Source organism: Thunnus albacares, chromosome 2 (assembly GCF_914725855.1).
Source record: "Thunnus albacares chromosome 2, fThuAlb1.1, whole genome shotgun sequence".
Classification (NCBI taxonomy): Eukaryota; Metazoa; Chordata; class Actinopteri; order Scombriformes; family Scombridae; genus Thunnus; species Thunnus albacares.
Window position 1 is genome coordinate 1,581,695 of NC_058107.1, and position 18,922 is coordinate 1,600,616.

Genomic DNA, 18,922 nt, shown 5'->3' on the forward strand with positions numbered 1-18,922 from the left:
GTTGTTTTATATAACATCATCATGACCTCTTCCTGCACTGCAGACGTGTAGGACTTCCTGCTAGAGAGACCTCTGCAACTGTCTTAGATTTAAGAGCATCTGTTAGTCTAAATGTATTTTTAAGATGTTTACTTCAATCTTTCATACAAGTCACAATTTGATAAATTTTAGATTTTTGATCAATTATTCTCCAGACAGGTGTTTACAATGGCATGATTCTCCTCCATGCATCTTGTTGAACTGTCCAAATAATGCAGCAGTCAGCAGTTAGGTTCAGTCATGGGTTTTCAGGATTTGTCATTCGGGGGAACACAGGCCGACAGTGAGTGTTTGGTTTAGGTCTCCTGAAGGACCAGTGTGTAGGATTTAGTGGCATCTAGTGGTGAAATTGCAGATTGCAACAAACTGAATACCCCTCCCCTTTAGAGTGTTTGGTGTGGTAATGAAAACACAATTCTTATTTTCAGGTGATTATACACTAATTAAAATATGCTTATGAATATTATATTCCATTTCTACCAATTGCTTCTCTAATCTTACACACTGGTCCTTTAATCCATTTTTGAATAAAATTGATTTAGAACACTGTTTAGGTATCTGTCAAATATTTCCATCAGTACGTGAGAGCTAACAGAGTTACAGCATATTTTAATATGTGTTATGCTGCACCTTGAGAATAAAGATGTACTTTATTTATTACCCACATACAAACAGAGGCCTGCTTCATTTATGGATGATTGAAAGTCTGTTGTTAGAAAAAACCTGGCATCAACACATAATTAATGTTAGACTACCACCTGCTTGTGTTTGTGAAGAACAAATCTGTTCTGGTCCAACAGGCCAAAGTTAGAATTTACATATTTAAATATACTGTCATTTTTGGTAGGTTTATTATGCACTGTTAGTGTGACATAAGCATGGTTTAAATGCCTCTCCTGGTGTTGGGGCAGTATTAGATGTTACTGTAACAAGCTGATATTCTGGGATCTACATGAACCTTGTGTTTATTTTGTCATCTATTTTTTGTGAAAAAAATATGTAAAGCTGTGAAAGTCAAAAATGTAGCTTTCATGTGCTTTTCCTACTCTGACATGTGAAAATGTGTCTTGTGTAAAAAGGGAATATTCTCTGAGATGATCAAACACTGGCATGCTGCAGCTGTGTGTGTGTGTGTGCGTGTGCGTTGTGCGCCCCCATGTGGTAAAATAGAGTTAATCAAAGCTGTAAGCAGCAAACGTGTCAACACTTACATTATAAAATGGAGAAACAGTCCACTTCTTTGCATAGAGGGCATCTTTAAACCTTTAATAAAACAAAACTAAATACAAATATGGAACAAATTTCCTGTAGTACAAAGAGTTTACTAACACACGACTTACTATCCACACAATGTAGCAGAGAGAACAACAAATAGATTGCAGTTTGATGTCATTGCTACAGATGAAGGCTCTTCATCTTAATCTCAACATGGGCTTCAGAGGATTCATACACAGAGAAATAGATTTGTAAATAAATCAAAACATCAAACTGAGCTGTTTCAGTTTGACAACTCTGACATGGTATTTGAAATACATACATCACATTGACATATTGTTTATTCTGTTGCAATAACAGTGAGGAAGTGTGGCATTTCTGACAAGTCAATATCACTGATTCAGCATAACAATCAACCAGCTCGAATGTGATCTCGTTCCTCTCAGCTGGAGTCTTGTGAAGGTTCTGTCCAATCCATTAAACAGGTCAAGCTACAGCGGGGGAAACAGACATATAGCGTATGTATGCCTGTATGTGACATTTAGCAGATGGAAATGCAATGTGAAGCCCTTTTGTTATGTTCACCAGCTATGAATAATTCTGAAATCCCAGCCCACATCAAGTAACACGTTTTACAAGAAAGAGCAAAGAGAAACATCCGTACAGTACTGCCAGGCTGCATCTACGAGCAAGAATCAGCACATAGGGGCCCAACAAATGTAGCAGCTAATTTATTTGAGGCCGCGGTCATACATGCAAAATGTAGTCTACATAATGTGCAACGATAACAACGTAGTCTAAAGAGGAAAAAAAGAAGAGATATGTTTCTATCATGTCAAGATAATCAAACATTTCTGCAGAAACGGCCTCTCGAGGTCAGACTGCAGATGCATGTTGTCTCTTGCTGATGGTCACCATCAGCCAAACAAACCAAACATGCTTTTAAACTGTCTCAACATACTGTACAGTATATTTTTTTTGAAATTAATGCAATCTATATATTATTTAGATATGTTTAACTTTCTCACAGCGGCACACACCTCATCAAACTTCAGCATCACCAAAAATGATATCACACACTCACAGTAATGCTCCTAAGCTGTATATATATACAGTATATAGTTCATGAAATCATAAAAAAATAAAATGCTGGTCCACAACATGAACCAGTGCTTGATATATGTATTTTTTCCTACTGAACCATCTCATGCACAGAGAGGTTTCAGTATATATGTTGAGAGGTTTAAAAGCATGCTGTATATGTTTGGATGAAAAGGCCGATATTTTGACTTCATTGAATCTACAGTATAGTTAAAGTAAACACTGTATGACATTCATTCGTTCTATGTCTGCAAAGGGACAATGGAAACATTCTTAGTCACTTAGATTTCATCACATCAAAGGGCCCAGGCGAGGGGGCTTCATCATTGACAACAATAAGAAATTAAATATATATACTGCGCAAAATCAAAAGTTTCACATTTTGGTAGTTTAAACTCACATGAAAGCACATCCACAACTCAGTGGGCTCATGGAACATAAAAAAGGTACAGGCACTTCTTTTTCTGTAAAAAGTAGGTCAGTTCAAAGCTGTAAGGAAAGCCAAAAATAGGAAAATATAACGATAGCATCAACGATTTCCTCAACCATATCTAATATGTCTGCTCTGCTGTCATCAAGAGGCCTTCCTGTCTCAGTTCCAGCCTCCACATGTCTGAGGGCTACACCCCATATGGAAATATAACTTGGTGTCTTCACAAAGTGTTCAACGGTCCCAATGTTTTCTGCATTTAGTAATGTTGCAGTGGAGGTGCAGCCAGCACTCTCTGTATGTCTTTTTGATATGTTGCTACAATTTGAATGGAATCCTCATGTGGTCAAGATTTAGAGAGAAACACATCAGACTGTATACGCCCCCAAAGATATCAGTGCGTGTCACAACAGAAACAACCCCTGAAGAAATGAAAACCATAACATGAGTTATAGTGAGGAGTCTAAAGGCCTCGGTATACTTAAAACTAAGTGCTTGTCGGATTGTCTGACAGCACCCGAAACAAAATCTCTGAAGGTGGAATTAGCTGTGTCTGAGGTCTGAAAGCTCCCTCAAGCTCTCCTTTTTCATTCTTCACACAGTACTTAGGTCACTTTTCGTGTGTACAACCAAGAGAAAGACCATGAATGCCTTTGAGGAGAGTGTGCACCATTATGTTTTCCCCTTTTGTAGGATTCATCTCATCGAGACTACAAAGAAACAAATAAGAGTTGGTGGAGAGAGATCAGAGAGGCAACGGGATGCAGCCAGGAAGACTGTCATGGTTGGGTGACACCTCATACAAACTAGGTTGTTTCAAGCATACTGCACCCTGGTCTGGCAAACTGGCTCACAATTGCGACATGGAGCAACTGCTGAAGCCAATCAGTCCACAGCACTAAAACATGCCACTTGTTGCAGTGTCACTACAGACCCTTTGCCCCTCCGATCCCCACTGAACAGTAGAGGAAAGCTGGTTTTATTCTTGACACAAGGTGTTAACAGGAGTCCCGCTGTAGATGGTAGGTTTTAATGTACAATTGAGCAAGGGATGTCACTTGATAACACTACTGCAACACTACTGTAGAAGCACGTATTATACACCATCAGGCTCTATTATGCTTCAAATATATTCCCAAGAAATTTCTTTTATTTACCTTGTGATAAAGAGCATCGATGGGCGAACCACACACTTATAAAACTGGAGTGACATCCAGGTAAACGTTATTTCGCATTATTTTTTTATTTGTCTCATTACTGAATAGGAGACTATAGCCGTGCAATCGCTGTGTTTATGTTCATTAACAGGAAGTGACGATCAAAGTGAGCAGCATGTTGTTGCAAGATGTGTGTTACTAAATTAGGGGTTACCGACCCTTTCTTCAACCTGCCAATCTCCATCGGTATGGCGTTCCAACTGCAAACCTCAATAAAAGGTACACATCTGTTCACCCAGCGTTATTTTAAGTCAACACGGACGCTGTGTTAGCTGCTGCTAGGGGGCAGTTGACCTTTTCATGATGATCAAGAAAAGGATATTCCATTCATGGCCATCAGATAATAATAAATATATATAACATAAAAATAAATACCCTGCATATCAGTTTTACTGAAAACCTTCAGGATGAAGTTGAACGGAGAATCTGTTTAGTTTTAGTCATCTTAGTTTAGCATGTTAGCATGCTAACATGCTAATTGTCCTGTAACACAAAGTACAGCTGAGGCTAATGGGAATAGTTTTACAAGCATGAAGTTGTAAAACTAAATATTAGATGGACAGAAATTTTAGATCTAGATCAAAGTTATTACAATTACTCCTGAAGGGAACATGAACGTCTGCGCCAAATTTCACTGTAATCCATCCAATAGTTGTTGAGACATTTCACTAAAAAAAAAAAAAAAAAGTGATCTGATCTGGCAGCACCAGAGGAAAATCCAGAAGATCACCAAAGTCATTATGATTCATCCTCTGGGGACCATAAATGTCTGTACGAAATTTCATGGCAATCCATCTTATAGTTGTTGAGATATTTCAGTCTGGACAAAGGTGGCGGACCGGCTCACCGACCAATCCTAGAGCTACGCTGTTAGCATTGCTAAAAACAGGAATTAAATACTTTGTGAGGACACTGCAGTGGACATATTTTTTGATATACCTCTCATGTGGGTATCCAGGTACAAAATCACTGCACAAATATATTTAATATTCAAGTTTGGACATTTCAATATTTGTACGTATGCATGTTATAAAATATTACAAATGAAAATGAAAATATCCTTAGTAAGATGGTCAAAGAACTGTTTTATATGCAGACAGCAAATATTGAAATATAGCCAAAGTCTAATATCAAAAGATATTTATTGAATCTATAAGAACTTGTATGCAAATATATGCTTTATTTCTAATAAAATATGTTATATTTCCATTTGGGCAAATCAGCTTGACTACCATCGCTGTTATAGTTTCCTGGACACAGCCACAGTTGCAAGCTACGGTGCATCTTCCACAGATCCAACATGCAAACAAACACTGCAACTAACAGCAAAGAATTGGAACAGTACGCACACACACGCACAACAACATTCACAACTTAAATACTGCACTCAGAATTCATGGAATTCAAGCAATGTCCACCGCCACAAATGATTACCAATGAACACAGGACTTGAGAGTTGGGAGGCATAGATGTTAAGAAAGAGTAAACAAGTTCAAAAATCCCTACTGCACTACAAACTGTGTGCAAAGCTGAGCGATATTGTGAAGGCTACATGGGCATCACACTGTTATTGGAACTCCACATTTGTAAATGCAAAAACTGCAATTGAAAGAACATTAATGGTCAACACAACGTCAGGCAGTACAGCCAACAGTGAGCACAAGCGCCTAGACCTGCTTGATCTATCGCTGTGTTTGTAGTCTGTTTAAATCTACATCGCTACGGTGTCACTGGTCTAAGGCTCATAATTTTCAGTTGTTTTTTTTTATTTTCAAAAACAAAAAGAAAAATCTGGGAATTTATTGGTGTTTGAAATTTCAAACTTTAAAAATACAAAAATACAATACAAAAACCCAGGTGAAAATCGATAACAAAAATACTATTTGCATCACAAGCACTTTAGTTTGACGTTTGTTTGTTTTTTTTTAAAGCTGCACTATCAATATTTTTTATATTAACAATGGGGCAAATGACTACATGTGACATGAAATGAGTCACTCATAGTGACATACCTACAGACAGTTATCAGTTTCCCTCAGCTCTACGGTGTGTTTTAGCTTCGTTTAGCTAATCGTTTTGGTTTTACAACCTGTAATTTTACCGTTTTGGTTCAGTCTCTCACCAGTTTTTTTCTTGCAGCGGCTCACAGCTATTTCAAGTGAAAAAGCTCTGATAAAGCCGCTGTACACTACCTGTCACAGCACTAAACGGCAGAGGCAAAGTTAGCCACTAGCTGGTAAACAGCGGAGCATTTAGCAGATAAATATGATCAGATGATATTTTTTCTCAGGGGTTGGTGGAGACCAAAACAGAGCTAAAAAGGAGAGTGAATATTGTACTTACATTTATCTGGTCACCAGAAACACAACTGCAAATGAATGCTAATGCTGCTCTGCTGGATGTGTTAGCTTGCTAACAAATGAGCCAGAGCAACTGTACAAGGCCATAGTATGTCAAACATGTCATTTTTTAGCTTGTTCTGCCCCCAAGTGACAAATAAAAAACTTAATGCAGCTTTAATTATTTTTGAGGGACTCTGGGCCATAGCTAGCAGCTGATTGGTGTCCCCGCCCCCCCCTCCCCATTTTTGTCCTCCCTCTCTAATACTTAAATCAACATATGAGCTGCCCTTTTTATAAGAAGACCATATTTACTTGCAGCAGGAAACATCAACCTTTGAACATGAGGGGACATAAAATAGGGATTAAAATAAGTTCTTGTGGAAAAACTGAACATGATAAGCCTCATCTATGGTGCAAGAAGCCATATGATGATCACTAGAGATTAGAGACATTAGAGTCATCTTAGTTGTCTACTTAGCATAATATTCTATGTAGGTCTTACTGTTTTCAGACAGAATGCAAAGCGAATTTTAAGGGCGGCGCGATTGCATACAAATTCAATGGAAAGACTTGAGTGGACGCAAATTTGCCCAGATGTAAATACACGTCCGTGTTAGTTGATAATGTCTCAACTTGAGCAAAAAAAATTACATAGTGGGTCGGTGTGCCCGTTGCTAGCTAGTTTACAGCTAATGTACAGTTTGTATTTTGGCAAATAAATACAAACGGTCCAGCAGTCAAATACGCGCAAATGAGGCAAGGTGAAAATTTGCTTCATGTTCTGTCTGAACACACCTTTAGGATGCTTCTATCAGCTGAAATGCTGCGTGAGGGTCAAATAAACAACTGTCACCAGACAAATACTGGCATATGTGTTGTGTTCACTCGCCCAGTCACTTTGGTAGGTAATATTTTTGTTGAATAAAAAGTGTTTGATTGGTAAAATAGTTACAGTGGCTAAGGAAGACCACCAGCCACAGTGGCTAGTGGCCAAAAAAAGTTAGTTTCCCGCTCTGGTCTTGCATATTGCCACCAACAATCCAATACCAAATGAACTAGACAGACCCCAAAGAGAAATGCCAGTCACTGGTGATAAAAATGCCTGCTGATTCAAACAGGTTAGTAGCAACAAAAGGCAGGGTTGGATTAATGCCCTCATCTTTTGCCTTAGAGCCCGGTGAGGTCTACAATGGCCTTGATGAAGATGGTGTCGTCACGAATGTAGGAGTTTTTAGAGTCCAGCTTGGAGAGCGGACAGAAGAGCGGGCAGCCACTGGCGATGTTCATATCGCTGACGGGCCTCTGGAAGGATGAGGAGGAGATGTCGGGCCGGAAGGCATCAATTATGTGCTCCCTGTTGTTCTGGTCGAGCAGCATTAGGGTGACCTGGGTACAGATGTTAGCCAGAGTCTAGCCTTATAAAAAAAACTGGAGCTCACCCACTAATGCACTTCCAGAAGCTAGTTATAAAGTAATAAGGTTAACATTATATTCAAAATTAACAATGGCTCATAGAAGGTAAGTCAAATTAATAAAAAAAGACTTAAATCAGAAACTAATTTTAAAAAATAAAATCAAAAAAGACCTTCATGGTACTGTACTTTTGGATTTTAAAATCATCTAAAAATAAAGCCAAAAGTCACCTGCAGGTCAAAATTATAAAATACTTTTTATATCCAGTGTGTATGAAGTATTGTGCATGTTATAAACCAGTAGCTTTGTTCTTGAGAGTTAGATGTAAAGACTGATACCGGTCTCATGTCTGTATGTGAAGTAGGGAGCTGCAGTATGGATATATAGCATAATACTGTTTAACAAAATACACCTACCAACACATAGAAAAGGTTGCTAAATAAGATGTTCCTTGTTTTTATAAACTGTTCATAAAAATGTTGTTAAGCTAAGAAATAGTTCCAGCATGTAACTTCTCTTACATTTCTATTTGTGCACAGGTTACACAAACAGGATTCAACTTGTTAATAAGTGAGCTGTAGAGGTGTCGGTAGGCATATTTTTCCAACTCTGGACAGAGTCTAGTCAGCAGTTTCCCCGTTTCCTGTGTTTCTGGTTCCAGGTAGGCTGTTAAAATACATCCTGATTCCAGCTCCGCACTTAGACCTGAGAGTCGGATCAATCATCTCCTCTCACTCTCAGAAAGAAAGGAACTGAGCGTGATTCCCAACTACGCAATATGTCTTTGATGTTTGTGCAGAGTTTGACACTAAATTAAATCTGATTTAAGACATGTTCATAAGAGCATAACTTTGTGATATCACAGCTAGTGTAGAAGCCAATCCTAGTCCGAAATGCAACTTAACACTTAACATTTGGAAACATGAAATTTGCCACATACACGGACTCTTCAGTCAAATAGGAGACTTCAGAGTCCAGTGGGTGGTTTCATTGAGGGAAAAGGAGTAAATTTATATTATATATTTAACTAGGTAATTGGAATTTTTAGTGGAAATACATTATTGTTCAGAGGAGAGTATTTTTATTAGTCTTAAATCATGTCTGGTTGGGATCTTTAAGCATTTCTTTTCATGATATGGTCAGTTCATTAAACCTATTTGAATAATATAATATAGTTTTATATGCATATATGTATATATCCATTTCAAACTAATTATTTGTGTCATTATGTCTGTCTGCAAGGTGGAGATCCTGATTACCTTCTGATTAAAAGGCCACTTGAGGAGTGCGTCACTGTGTCCTCTCATCACCACAAAGAACAGAGATAAGTGGGTTCCTCGTCCGGTTCCGTCACCGTTCAGGTAGATCCGCAAACACATTTTGTAGCCGTATTTACTGGTATAAAAGGCTGGAAAACATATTAATGTGTGTGTTATTCACTGCAAGAAGTGGACAATCTTTAATTAGAAAGATTTCTCATCACTGTCTGAATTATAACTCAGATGTTGGTCGTCATGTGAAGCTGTTACCAGGAGAGAACATAGCAGGGGCGCGGCCGGCCACGGCGTCCTGCCTCTTCTTGGTGAAATCAGAGATCTTCCAGACAAAGATGCCGTCATACGTGGCTGCAGACATCTCCCTCATTTTCCCTTCCATCTCCACGATGGACAGGTCCCTCAGACTCACAGTCCTCTCCAGCTGACGAACCTGCAGCAAGAACAAGCCTGTTCAGATGATGCTCGCTGTCCAGTAGATGTAGTTTAATGTAACAAGCTAACACCTGAATAATAATAATATTATAATAATTCTACTAAATATAGGTGACAGTTGTTCTGTGGATCATAGTGCAATCATTTACGAAACATTTGGATTATGTTGAAGATGTTTTGAGAAATATATTAAACCCTTTTTGACTGACAGGGATGAGAACATACCGACAAAGTGACCATTTAATATTCTCTAGTGTTACTAGCTATATTTTAATTCCTGTTGCCTTGACAATATAATGTCCCACTGGGATCATTAAGATTTCATTTAATGCAGTGAGATCCACCACTGGACTGTATGTCATTATTGTCATTTTGTCACCTTGTTGTTGAGGATCTCGATCTTGTCCTGGTCCAGTCTATGTTGGCGGTTGTAGGCCTCCATGGTGGTGCAGGAGCGCTCCATCTCTCGGTTGAGGACGCAGACGATGTTCTCGAATGTGCTCACTTTAAGCTCCAGTTCCTGGCAGCGCCGGCTCAGCTCGGCCACCTTGGTCTTTTCGCTCTGGAGCTGCAGTTCCAGGGCGGCGCCCATGGCGCTGGGCAGCGGCGTGAAGGAGGTGGTCAGGGTTGGGGCGCATGCACCCTGCACGGGAGCTGCCACACACCCACCCAGCTGGCTCATCTTCATCTCTAGGTCCCTGAGGGACTGGTGGAGCTCCTGCAGCTTGTGGCTGGCCACCTCCAGGCTCTGGGGTTGCAGGCTCTCCAGACTCACCTTGATGCCCATGATGAAATGCAGGAGCAGGTTGAGGTGTTCGTACGAACACTGCCGCTCATGGTCATGGATCTTCTCTTTCTCCACCTTTGGGTAAAAAAAAAAAGATACAAGCACACACAATACACATTACCAACACAGACAATAGTCTCATCCGTTACATGTGCATGACAATGATGTGTGACACTGAGCCATAAGCATACAGCAAAGAAATCATGGAGCTAATGATGGATAAATACACTATTCAAAGTATTCATCCCCACAGTTTTCCATGTTTTATTATTTAATCACAATGACACTGAACAACAGAAACGCTTTGATATTAAAGTGAAAATTGAAATATAAAACATAACTATTAACCCCCTTTACCATCATCATCATACTTTTGGTTGCATATTAAGCTGAAAGGAGACTAGCTACATGTAGTGAAGGTAAGAAACTAATCTTAGGAGAAATAAACCTGCATCTGGATGGTTCAACGGCAGATTAGTCAGTTTTCTGTCAAAAACTACAGGATGAAGACAAGAAATCTGGTCCAGAATAATGTGAATTAAAAGGACCATTCAAGGGAAGAATGCAAGAAAATGAACAAGGCACTGAATATGCCTTTATGCCTGTATGCATATTGGTACAGTAATAAAACTGATCAATCATTAAAAAAAAAAACACCAGACAAAATGCAGCACAGCTGTTAATCTGGTTTGAAAACTGGGCAATCTTATGACTATTGAAAAAACTCACAGGACAGCCTGGCTAGTGATGGTTTATAGTCTACCACAGGTGCATTCTGTGGTCTGTTGACCTGATCTGATACTGAGCACAGCACATGAGCAGAAACATAGCATCCCCCTGCTGCACACCCTGCAGAGACTGTGAAAGAAAAGGTCAGATGATCCTGGAGGACGACCTGCTGCAGCAGAACTTCCATTTGGACCGATATTTATATTTCAGTATTACATCAATGCCAAACATCAGAACAACAGCAGTAATGAGTTAGAGCCCAGATCTGTGGCTGGACTTCCTACACCTCCACACACTGATAGTACATGAAAATTCATTCTTGACTTTGGAAACTGCAGTTTAACAAGAAAAAAAAAGGAAAAGTGAACTCCAGGCGGTGCATATGTGAAAAAGTTATATAAAACTAAGAAGCTGTGTGAAATCTGATACATTTCCTGAAATGATTTCACCTGAGTCAGCGTCGACTGGGATGAAGACTACAAGTGTAAAAAGTTAAAAAATCTGGGAGTGTGGAGTTAGAAAGAAGTGACCAGACCTCCTCGTCTCTGCTGGAGGCTAGCAGCTCCAGGCTACATTAGCTGCTACTAGCATAACACACCCGAATCTCCGACAGAATTGTTGGTGGTCGAGTTGCATTCTGGGTAATGTAGGCACCAGGTTTTGACAAGGAAGAAGAATGCATGGATTTAAAAAAAAAAAAAAAAAGACGCTATCTCTGGTTCTGCTACAATGTGCAATGCTAAATCAGTGAAGTGCTCTTTTAACTCAAGCTTTTTCCTTACTAGCTTTCAACTCCATCTCACCATCTTCTTCAGTCTGCTTTGTTAAATTATTTGATCTCAATTTCACAACATTTTGTAAAGATGAATAGTGGGAAAGCTGCAGTGTCCAGATATTCATAGTTAGAATTTCTTCTGTAATTTCTACTGTAATACAGACTTGCAGGGGTCAACACTGCAATCACAGTTCTGTTGATCAGTGTCTGAACGCAGCGACTTCATGTGTTATTGTAGAACAGTAACACATGAAAAAGTCCATGTTTGATGAATACTTTCTATAGGTATTGTGCATACACACACATGAGCTTCATACTCAACAACATATAATTAATTTACAGGAATGTAGCAACCAACTATTGAATAATGTAATACCTTGGCAAAATAAGGAATCTTCCTCTAAATGGTGAAAATATAATAACAACATGATATATAGTTATTAGTCAAAACATCAGTCTGAAAATTGTATCTTACAAACTCTTTCTATCCACTAAGTGGGTTATTTTGTTGATTTTTGCCAAGTTATTAAATAATCCAGCACTTCTTACATTAGCCATTGTTACACATACAGCAAATTATGACAAAAATGTCTACTTACAGACGTATCGCAGCCAACAACATGAAATCTGCATGGTGCTTTAAATTTACTGCAGAACTTAATATGGTCCACATACTGCAAAACAAAACAAAAAAATGAAAGAAGCTAATGATGTATAGAACACTGTGTACCTGGCTAAATGAGAGTAAATGAGATCAATCTAACAGAATTATGAACAATCACTTTAAAAACAAATATCTGGCATACCTTTTCTCTGGGAATCTTTTTCTTTGCACAACCTTCACAAATCATCGGGTACTTTGGACAGATTTCATCATGAGCCTTAAAAAAAAAAGACAAAAGATTAGCTCAGTTTGAAATATCTCATCCTAGATTAGTAAATATATTTTAAAAGCTGCAAAGTTCTCTTAAAGGTTTGCTTTTAATTCATAATATATATTGATTATAACATCAGTTGCAAGTATCGTGTTACAGTATTACAAGATGATATATCTCTATAATAAATTCATATACCTGGACCAAACTAGCACATCTCACCTTGATGTTCTTTAAGAGAAAGGGTTCTTTGCAGTATTTGCAGTTGAGTGTCCTCTCTGGACATTCTCGCTCATTGTGCCGTTCCTGTTCGTTGGCTCTCATCAGCTCTTTACAGGAAGGACACAGGATGATCATGAAGTCACAGTGGCCCTCGTGGCTGACCTGCAGGTGACAAAAATACAGCAAGGAATACTTTAAAAAAAAACTAAATAAAAAATAAAACATGCTGACCACACTGTCTATCCGTGCTAGTGACAGATCCAGTAGTGATTGACCAATATTAAATCATTAATTACTGATAGTACACAAAATGAACAGCAGTATTTTATGATATTATAAAATATTTTATTTTATGATATTAATTCAAATGCGTTTTTTGTCTTTTTGTAACTGTGAAGCACTTTATAACCCTGTTTTTGAAAACTGCTATAAAATCAAGTTTTACTTCATTAATTACTTACAATCTTATCTAAATGAGCTGCTCAGACTGAATGCAGGTTTCTTTGCAGTAGCCAATGTATTTACATTCAGAAATTAGTTTTTATTAGTAGTGACGGATTTAGGTCACCTAGCTAAACACGAGGGATTCACAGGAAATCAGCTTTAGTGTTTTTCACCGTGTAAGTGTACTCAATGACTGATAATGCAAACAGAACATCCCACTGCTGCTGCTGCTGCTGCCCACCTCAAATTCTTTGATAGTCCCCGTCCATGTGCAGCCTTCATTGGGACAGACGGCTGCCAAGGCCTCCACTTCTCTCCGGGCTGCATTGTCTGGAAACGCCTGGATGGAAAAGCAGAGATTGGTTGTCGCTGGTTTGTGTCTTCGGTTACAGTCTGAAAGGGTTGTGTTACCTACGAGCAACTCTGCATCAATTTACTGAGGATCAGGATACTTGGAGCTCACTTTTCTCTTCTGGCTCTAATTTCTCCCCACACATATGGTCATTGTAGGGACACTGGACTATAGTTGCTCCATCTATTGTCTGAGCTGCCAAACATCATGAAGCAGTCACAAAGTTTTCGATCTGGGACAGTTTTTTGTTGTGTTGGCGCTGTGCTCCGGCACAGTGGATTAGAAAACAAACAATGAGTGTGACGTTACAGTGCTGACTCTTTATATCTCTTTATGTTACTTAAAGGGTTTTTACATCCAGAAGAATTTTGGCTCTCATTCCCTGCAACCAAAAATACCAAACCTGGCTGAACTCTTCTCCTAATTACAAACTGTTCCTAATGTTAACAAAGTGTTGTATCAGTGTTGTATTTACTGTGACCATGAGAAACTCTGTGTACTTACACCACCCTGCTTGAGAATGGAGGTGGGTTCTTCAAACAAGTCCTCCTTGATGCACGCGCTGCATTTCTGTGGCCCAGAACTTGAAGAGAGGAAGGACACATAAATAAATGAACTGCATTATCAAGATGCTATCTACCCCGCGTCAGACAAGATACTTGATGTTACTTGAGCTGCAACTAACAATTATTTTCATTATTGATTCATCTGAATATTTTCTAGACTCATTTTTTGGTCTATTAAACATCAGAATTATTAAACTATTGAAAAATGTCTGTCACAGGTTCCCAAAATGGCAACAATACAGTATTTTATCTGACAATGATACAAAAACAGAGAGGCTGGAAGCAGAGAGTAGTTTAGATGTTTGCTTGAAAAATGTCAATTAACAATTCATCTATTATTTAAATGGTTGCCAATTACTTTTTGTCTATCAACTAAACAATTAATTGACTAATCCTTTCAGCTCTAGATTTGACTATATTCATTATTAAAACACTGTTAAACTCTGGCTGTGGTTGGTAGGCTTCTCTCATCTCGAACATATGACATCAGCATGACATCACGGTCGACAGCGGCGGGGTAAACTACAGCGGTGAAACAACGAGGACCCTCGACGAGAGACTGAATGAACAGTGGAAACAGATAACATTGGAAGTCTGTGAACATCAGACCTTAACCAGACACAGTATCCACTGGGAAAAGGTCAAAGGTCAACCACCAGGAGTCAGTGGATCTTTAAACAGAGACCCTCCTGCAACTGAGCTGCAACGATTAGTTGATTAATCAATACGTTGATCGACATAAAACCAACTGGCGACTATTTTGATGACCGAATCATTGTTTTAAATATCAACCTTTTACTGGGTCCAGCTCCTCTAATGTGAAGATTTGATGCTTTTACATAATAGTAAACTGTCTTTAGGCTTTGAAAAACTCAAAAATATGTTTGAGGATGTAAAAAAATAAACAGCAGATTCACTGATGATGAAATGAATCATTAGTTGCAGCTCCACCACTGCTGGTGGAGACCATGTTGAAAGCTCCAACTAACGGCAACCAGGTTACCTTGTGTTGAGATCATTTTATCATTGTATTGATTGTATTTTATCTAATGAGACACTGGTCTCGTTAGTTCAAATACAGCACCTGAAAATGTGGAAAAGCTTGAAACATTGTAGCAAAAGCTGTTCACATTTACATGCACACAAGAGAACAGATGACTGTGAAATTTGATAACAAGACATGAATAACATGTTAACATAGTCTGATTACTGTAAAATCTTGTTTACATGCAGATGTCAGTGATCAGTTATTACATTCTGCAAATGCATGACCATATTAACTTATTAAGAGGCTCTCTAGGGAAAGAAATCTGCTGCTGGGCCACATAGTGACATCAACCTCCCACCTCTGTGTCACTGTGTATGACAAGTTCCCAGAAAACCAATCAGCTCTCCTCTGGCAGAAATATTACAACCTGACCTCAGGTTTCCTGTCTGTCATTTAGTTGTGGTTATTTACAAGTTTATTTAGGAATATGCAGCATGTAATCACAATGTAAACCACAATAACTACAATAAAACTCAACACTGAGACCTTCTACACGACAGGGTAAGATCATAATTCCTTAGTATTTGTATTTTATATACTCCATAACAATGTCTAAATACAAAACTTGGACTTGTTATTGGGGTGGGGATGAGAGCGTCAACATAACTACATTTACACCGACAAAAACCTGATTTCTTGCCCATATAAGCAGTTTGATTATGAATTCTGTGACCTGAGAAAGTTCACCTGTATTCCTTATGCTACATTTCATTTACTTTATTAATTTGATGTATTTCTTTATTGCATTTACATACTTTACTGCACTTGTAGCTGTTAGTAAAAATGTGACTCCACTGTAATCATATAGAGCCACAGATTCTAGTGTAACACCTGTTTTGTAAGATTTTTTTTTGAATATGGGAATGACAGCAGTCATTAATCAGAATCATTTTACTAAACTAAAACATACACATGTAAGAAAAACAAACAACAACCAGCAATAAGCAAGCTTGTGTTCCCACTTCCAAATGCAAATAATAATAATACTAATAATAATAATAATAATAATATGGGAATATTCAATGTGCTCTTTCTCTATTATGATTGTTTAAAACATATTCTCGTCCCTGCTGCTGTTAAGCTAGAATATAAAAATGTTATGATGTACATAGTGAATAAATTGGATGGATCATAATCAGGTCACTTATCTACAGTATTAATAAAGGTCATCCTAAACTACGATTAGAAATTGATCAGTTTAAGGTTCGCACGCTTATCGACAAATATACACACCGAGTGAAATATATTATAAAGACTTTAACAGTTGCCGGACCTTGTAGTAAATTCGGCATACATACTGAACTGATATGACAGTAATAAAAGACACTGTCAAGTTCAACTTGTGAAATGTACACGGCTAGCTCCGGCCAGCCTCACAGAGGTTAGCGGGACGAGACTGCGAGGACAGCACATCAACAGTGGAGATTTTATCGGGATAAAGTGGTTGTTGGTGAATCATATGTACGCCGAATTTTGCAGTGGCTCTTTGCAATTTTAACACCCTAACTTGTCTGTTTACTCGCTACCTGTGACAATAAACAGAGCAGCATTAAACTGAACGGTTTTAGAGGTAGGGTTGGTAACGAGCTCTGACTGCTCATATGTGACTGCTGCACATCTCACTGTTAGCTAGCTCGCTTGCAACCATGACACTACACTCACCTCACTATTTTGTTGAAACAGAACGAACAAAAGCGGTGACCACATTGGGCTTGCAGGGGCCTTCTCAGGACTTTCTGGCACGAATTGCACAAATGCTTGTCTTCGAGGTTGTTGGCCAGAATTTTCTTTGGAAAGCCAGGTTTGTTGCCTTCCAGGGAAGATGGTGGAGACGGCTCCTGTGCAGCCATTATTCCCCTTGAACAATATCGGGGTACTCAGCGGGGTGTGTTCAAGGCAGCACACACAGCTGAATGTGATTTTAGCAATATTCTCCAGCAACGACTCATTGCGCTTTTGCTATTTATTAAAATATGTATTCCTGCTCATGTTAACAACGCGTAATGATATGTGATCTTCATGCGCTTAGAAAAAAAATAGGACCAGACGCTTTAATGTGATAAAAGTGACAGCAGAGGATGCTACGTTCAGGTGCACTTCACTGAGTCTACCACTAGGCGCCGCAAGCACGAGAGAGCAGCATGCAGGCGAGGACGTTTATAGCCGGGATGAAGTGCTGTCATCCTGTCTGCAACGCACGAGCAAAGTGTTTCTGTTCGTGTGCGTGTGCGCGTGTGTGTGTGTGTGTGTGTGTGAGAGAGAGAGAGAGAGAGAGAGACAGAGAGAGAGAGAGAGAGAAATTATTTATATATTTGACGACAATGTTGCAATGTGATACATGTGCGTATATATGTTTGTTTGTATCTATAGTATTTTTAATTTGTAACTTTAATGTAGCTTTTACAATTTTTATTTTATTTGTACCTGCTGTTGTTGTCTTTTTATTTTTTAATTATTTATTTGTTTGGGTTTTTGTGAATATCATCTGAAAAATGCATTGAACTGCCTATTTGGATATCTGTGAAGGAAATAATAAAAATCATAATTGAAAAAATGTTGCAATGTGATACATTCTGTTTACACATTCCCTTATTCTAGTTGATATTTACTTATAGTATACATTTTTTGGGTTTCTTTTCATTTCACACTTGCTTTGGTAATGTAAACATGTGTTTCCCACGCCAATAAAGCCCCTTTAAATTGAATTGAATAGAATGGAAGTGAAGTGAAGTGTCTGAAACTTGATACTATATGCATTGTTATTGTGTGCTTCCATGTGGCCAATATCAAAATCATCAGTTTCATCTGGTAGAGTATGAGAGATGTGAGTGACTTGTTTTCATCCTCAGTATGGATACTGGATTAGATGGTGTGAATATGATGGAGCAGGCCCAGCAATTGCAGAGGAGCCAGTCAGTGTCCATCAAACCACTGTGGTTGAACTGAGCAGTTCACACTGCAATTATGAGGGGCAACTAATTAAAGGGTCACTTCCAATTTATCCAAATTATAAAAATACATTGTTTTCGTACCTACCATTAGTGGAACTATCTTGCAAATAGCTTCATTATTATGTACTCAGATTTTGAGGATTCTTCTTCTGAGATTTTTGCTGCCACTCTAATTTTTATATACCGAATAAATATTCCTTCAAAATCTGCTCACGCTGATGTCTGTGGATTATCCGGAACAACAGGGACATTGTTTTCTGTAAAGATACATTCCTGATGACTGTCTAAAGTGTAGAGAGAAAAACTCCCCTCATGTTCATGTACTAGCTGCCCCGGGGCTTTTGGTCATATCACACGATCTTCATCAGTGGATTGAGTTTGTCTAGTTATGGAATTACAGATGCCAGGTTTGTTTCCTTCAAGGGAAACTTCTGTTTCCAAGGATAAGAATGAACTTACATTTTTACATTTTATTTTTTCAATGCTCTTAGAAGCACAAACACTATTTCCATTGTACTGTGGTGGCAACACAAGTTTAGAGGTTTGATCGTTATGGGACCTAAAACTGAAACAAACTGCATGACCAGACAGCACAGGGCTTAAGAGAGAAAATCTGATTTTTGTGAAGGTGACAGGTAAATAATATCTTTGGAGACTGTTTTGTTTGTAGCTGCTGTACTCGTCAGCTGTTGTTTGAAACACTGAGC

The 18,922-nt window shown here is 38.6% G+C and overlaps 1 protein-coding gene across 2 annotated transcripts; it reads right to left on the reverse strand.

The window, feature by feature from the left end:
* Nucleotides 1–1,637: 1,637 nt before the first annotated feature.
* LOC122989504 (TNF receptor-associated factor 2-like) lies at nucleotides 1,638–17,533 on the reverse strand. 2 transcript variants are annotated; one of them, XM_044362462.1, is made up of 10 exons: nucleotides 16,927–17,533; nucleotides 14,155–14,233; nucleotides 13,540–13,638; nucleotides 12,855–13,016; nucleotides 12,564–12,638; nucleotides 12,357–12,431; nucleotides 9,846–10,328; nucleotides 9,287–9,464; nucleotides 9,017–9,165; nucleotides 1,638–1,745 (listed from the first exon to the last, which is right to left on the reverse strand). In XM_044362462.1, the coding sequence occupies exons 1-10, from the start codon at nucleotides 17,112–17,114 to the stop codon at nucleotides 1,647–1,649; spliced, it is 1,587 nt and encodes a 528-aa protein (XP_044218397.1). In that variant the 5' UTR covers nucleotides 17,115–17,533; the 3' UTR covers nucleotides 1,638–1,646. The 2 variants fall into 2 exon arrangements, with proteins under 2 accessions (XP_044218397.1, XP_044218394.1); XM_044362459.1 differs by having other exon boundaries at nucleotides 1,638–7,730; nucleotides 16,927–17,526.
* Between the last annotated feature and the right edge of the window lie 1,389 nt (nucleotides 17,534–18,922).

Coding starts and splice junctions, on each gene's coding strand:
- LOC122989504 (XM_044362459.1), bottom strand. CDS start 17,114: ATGGCTGCACAGGAGCCGTCTCCACCATCTTCCCTGGAAGGCAACAAA. Junction 14,234..16,926: donor TGTTTCAACAAAATAGTGAG/GTGAGTGTAGTG, acceptor CCTCTCTTCAAG/TTCTGGGCCACAGAAATGCA. Junction 7,731..9,016: donor AGTGGCCTTTTAATCAGAAG/GTAATCAGGATC, acceptor ATCTGTACCCAG/GTCACCCTAATGCTGCTCGA.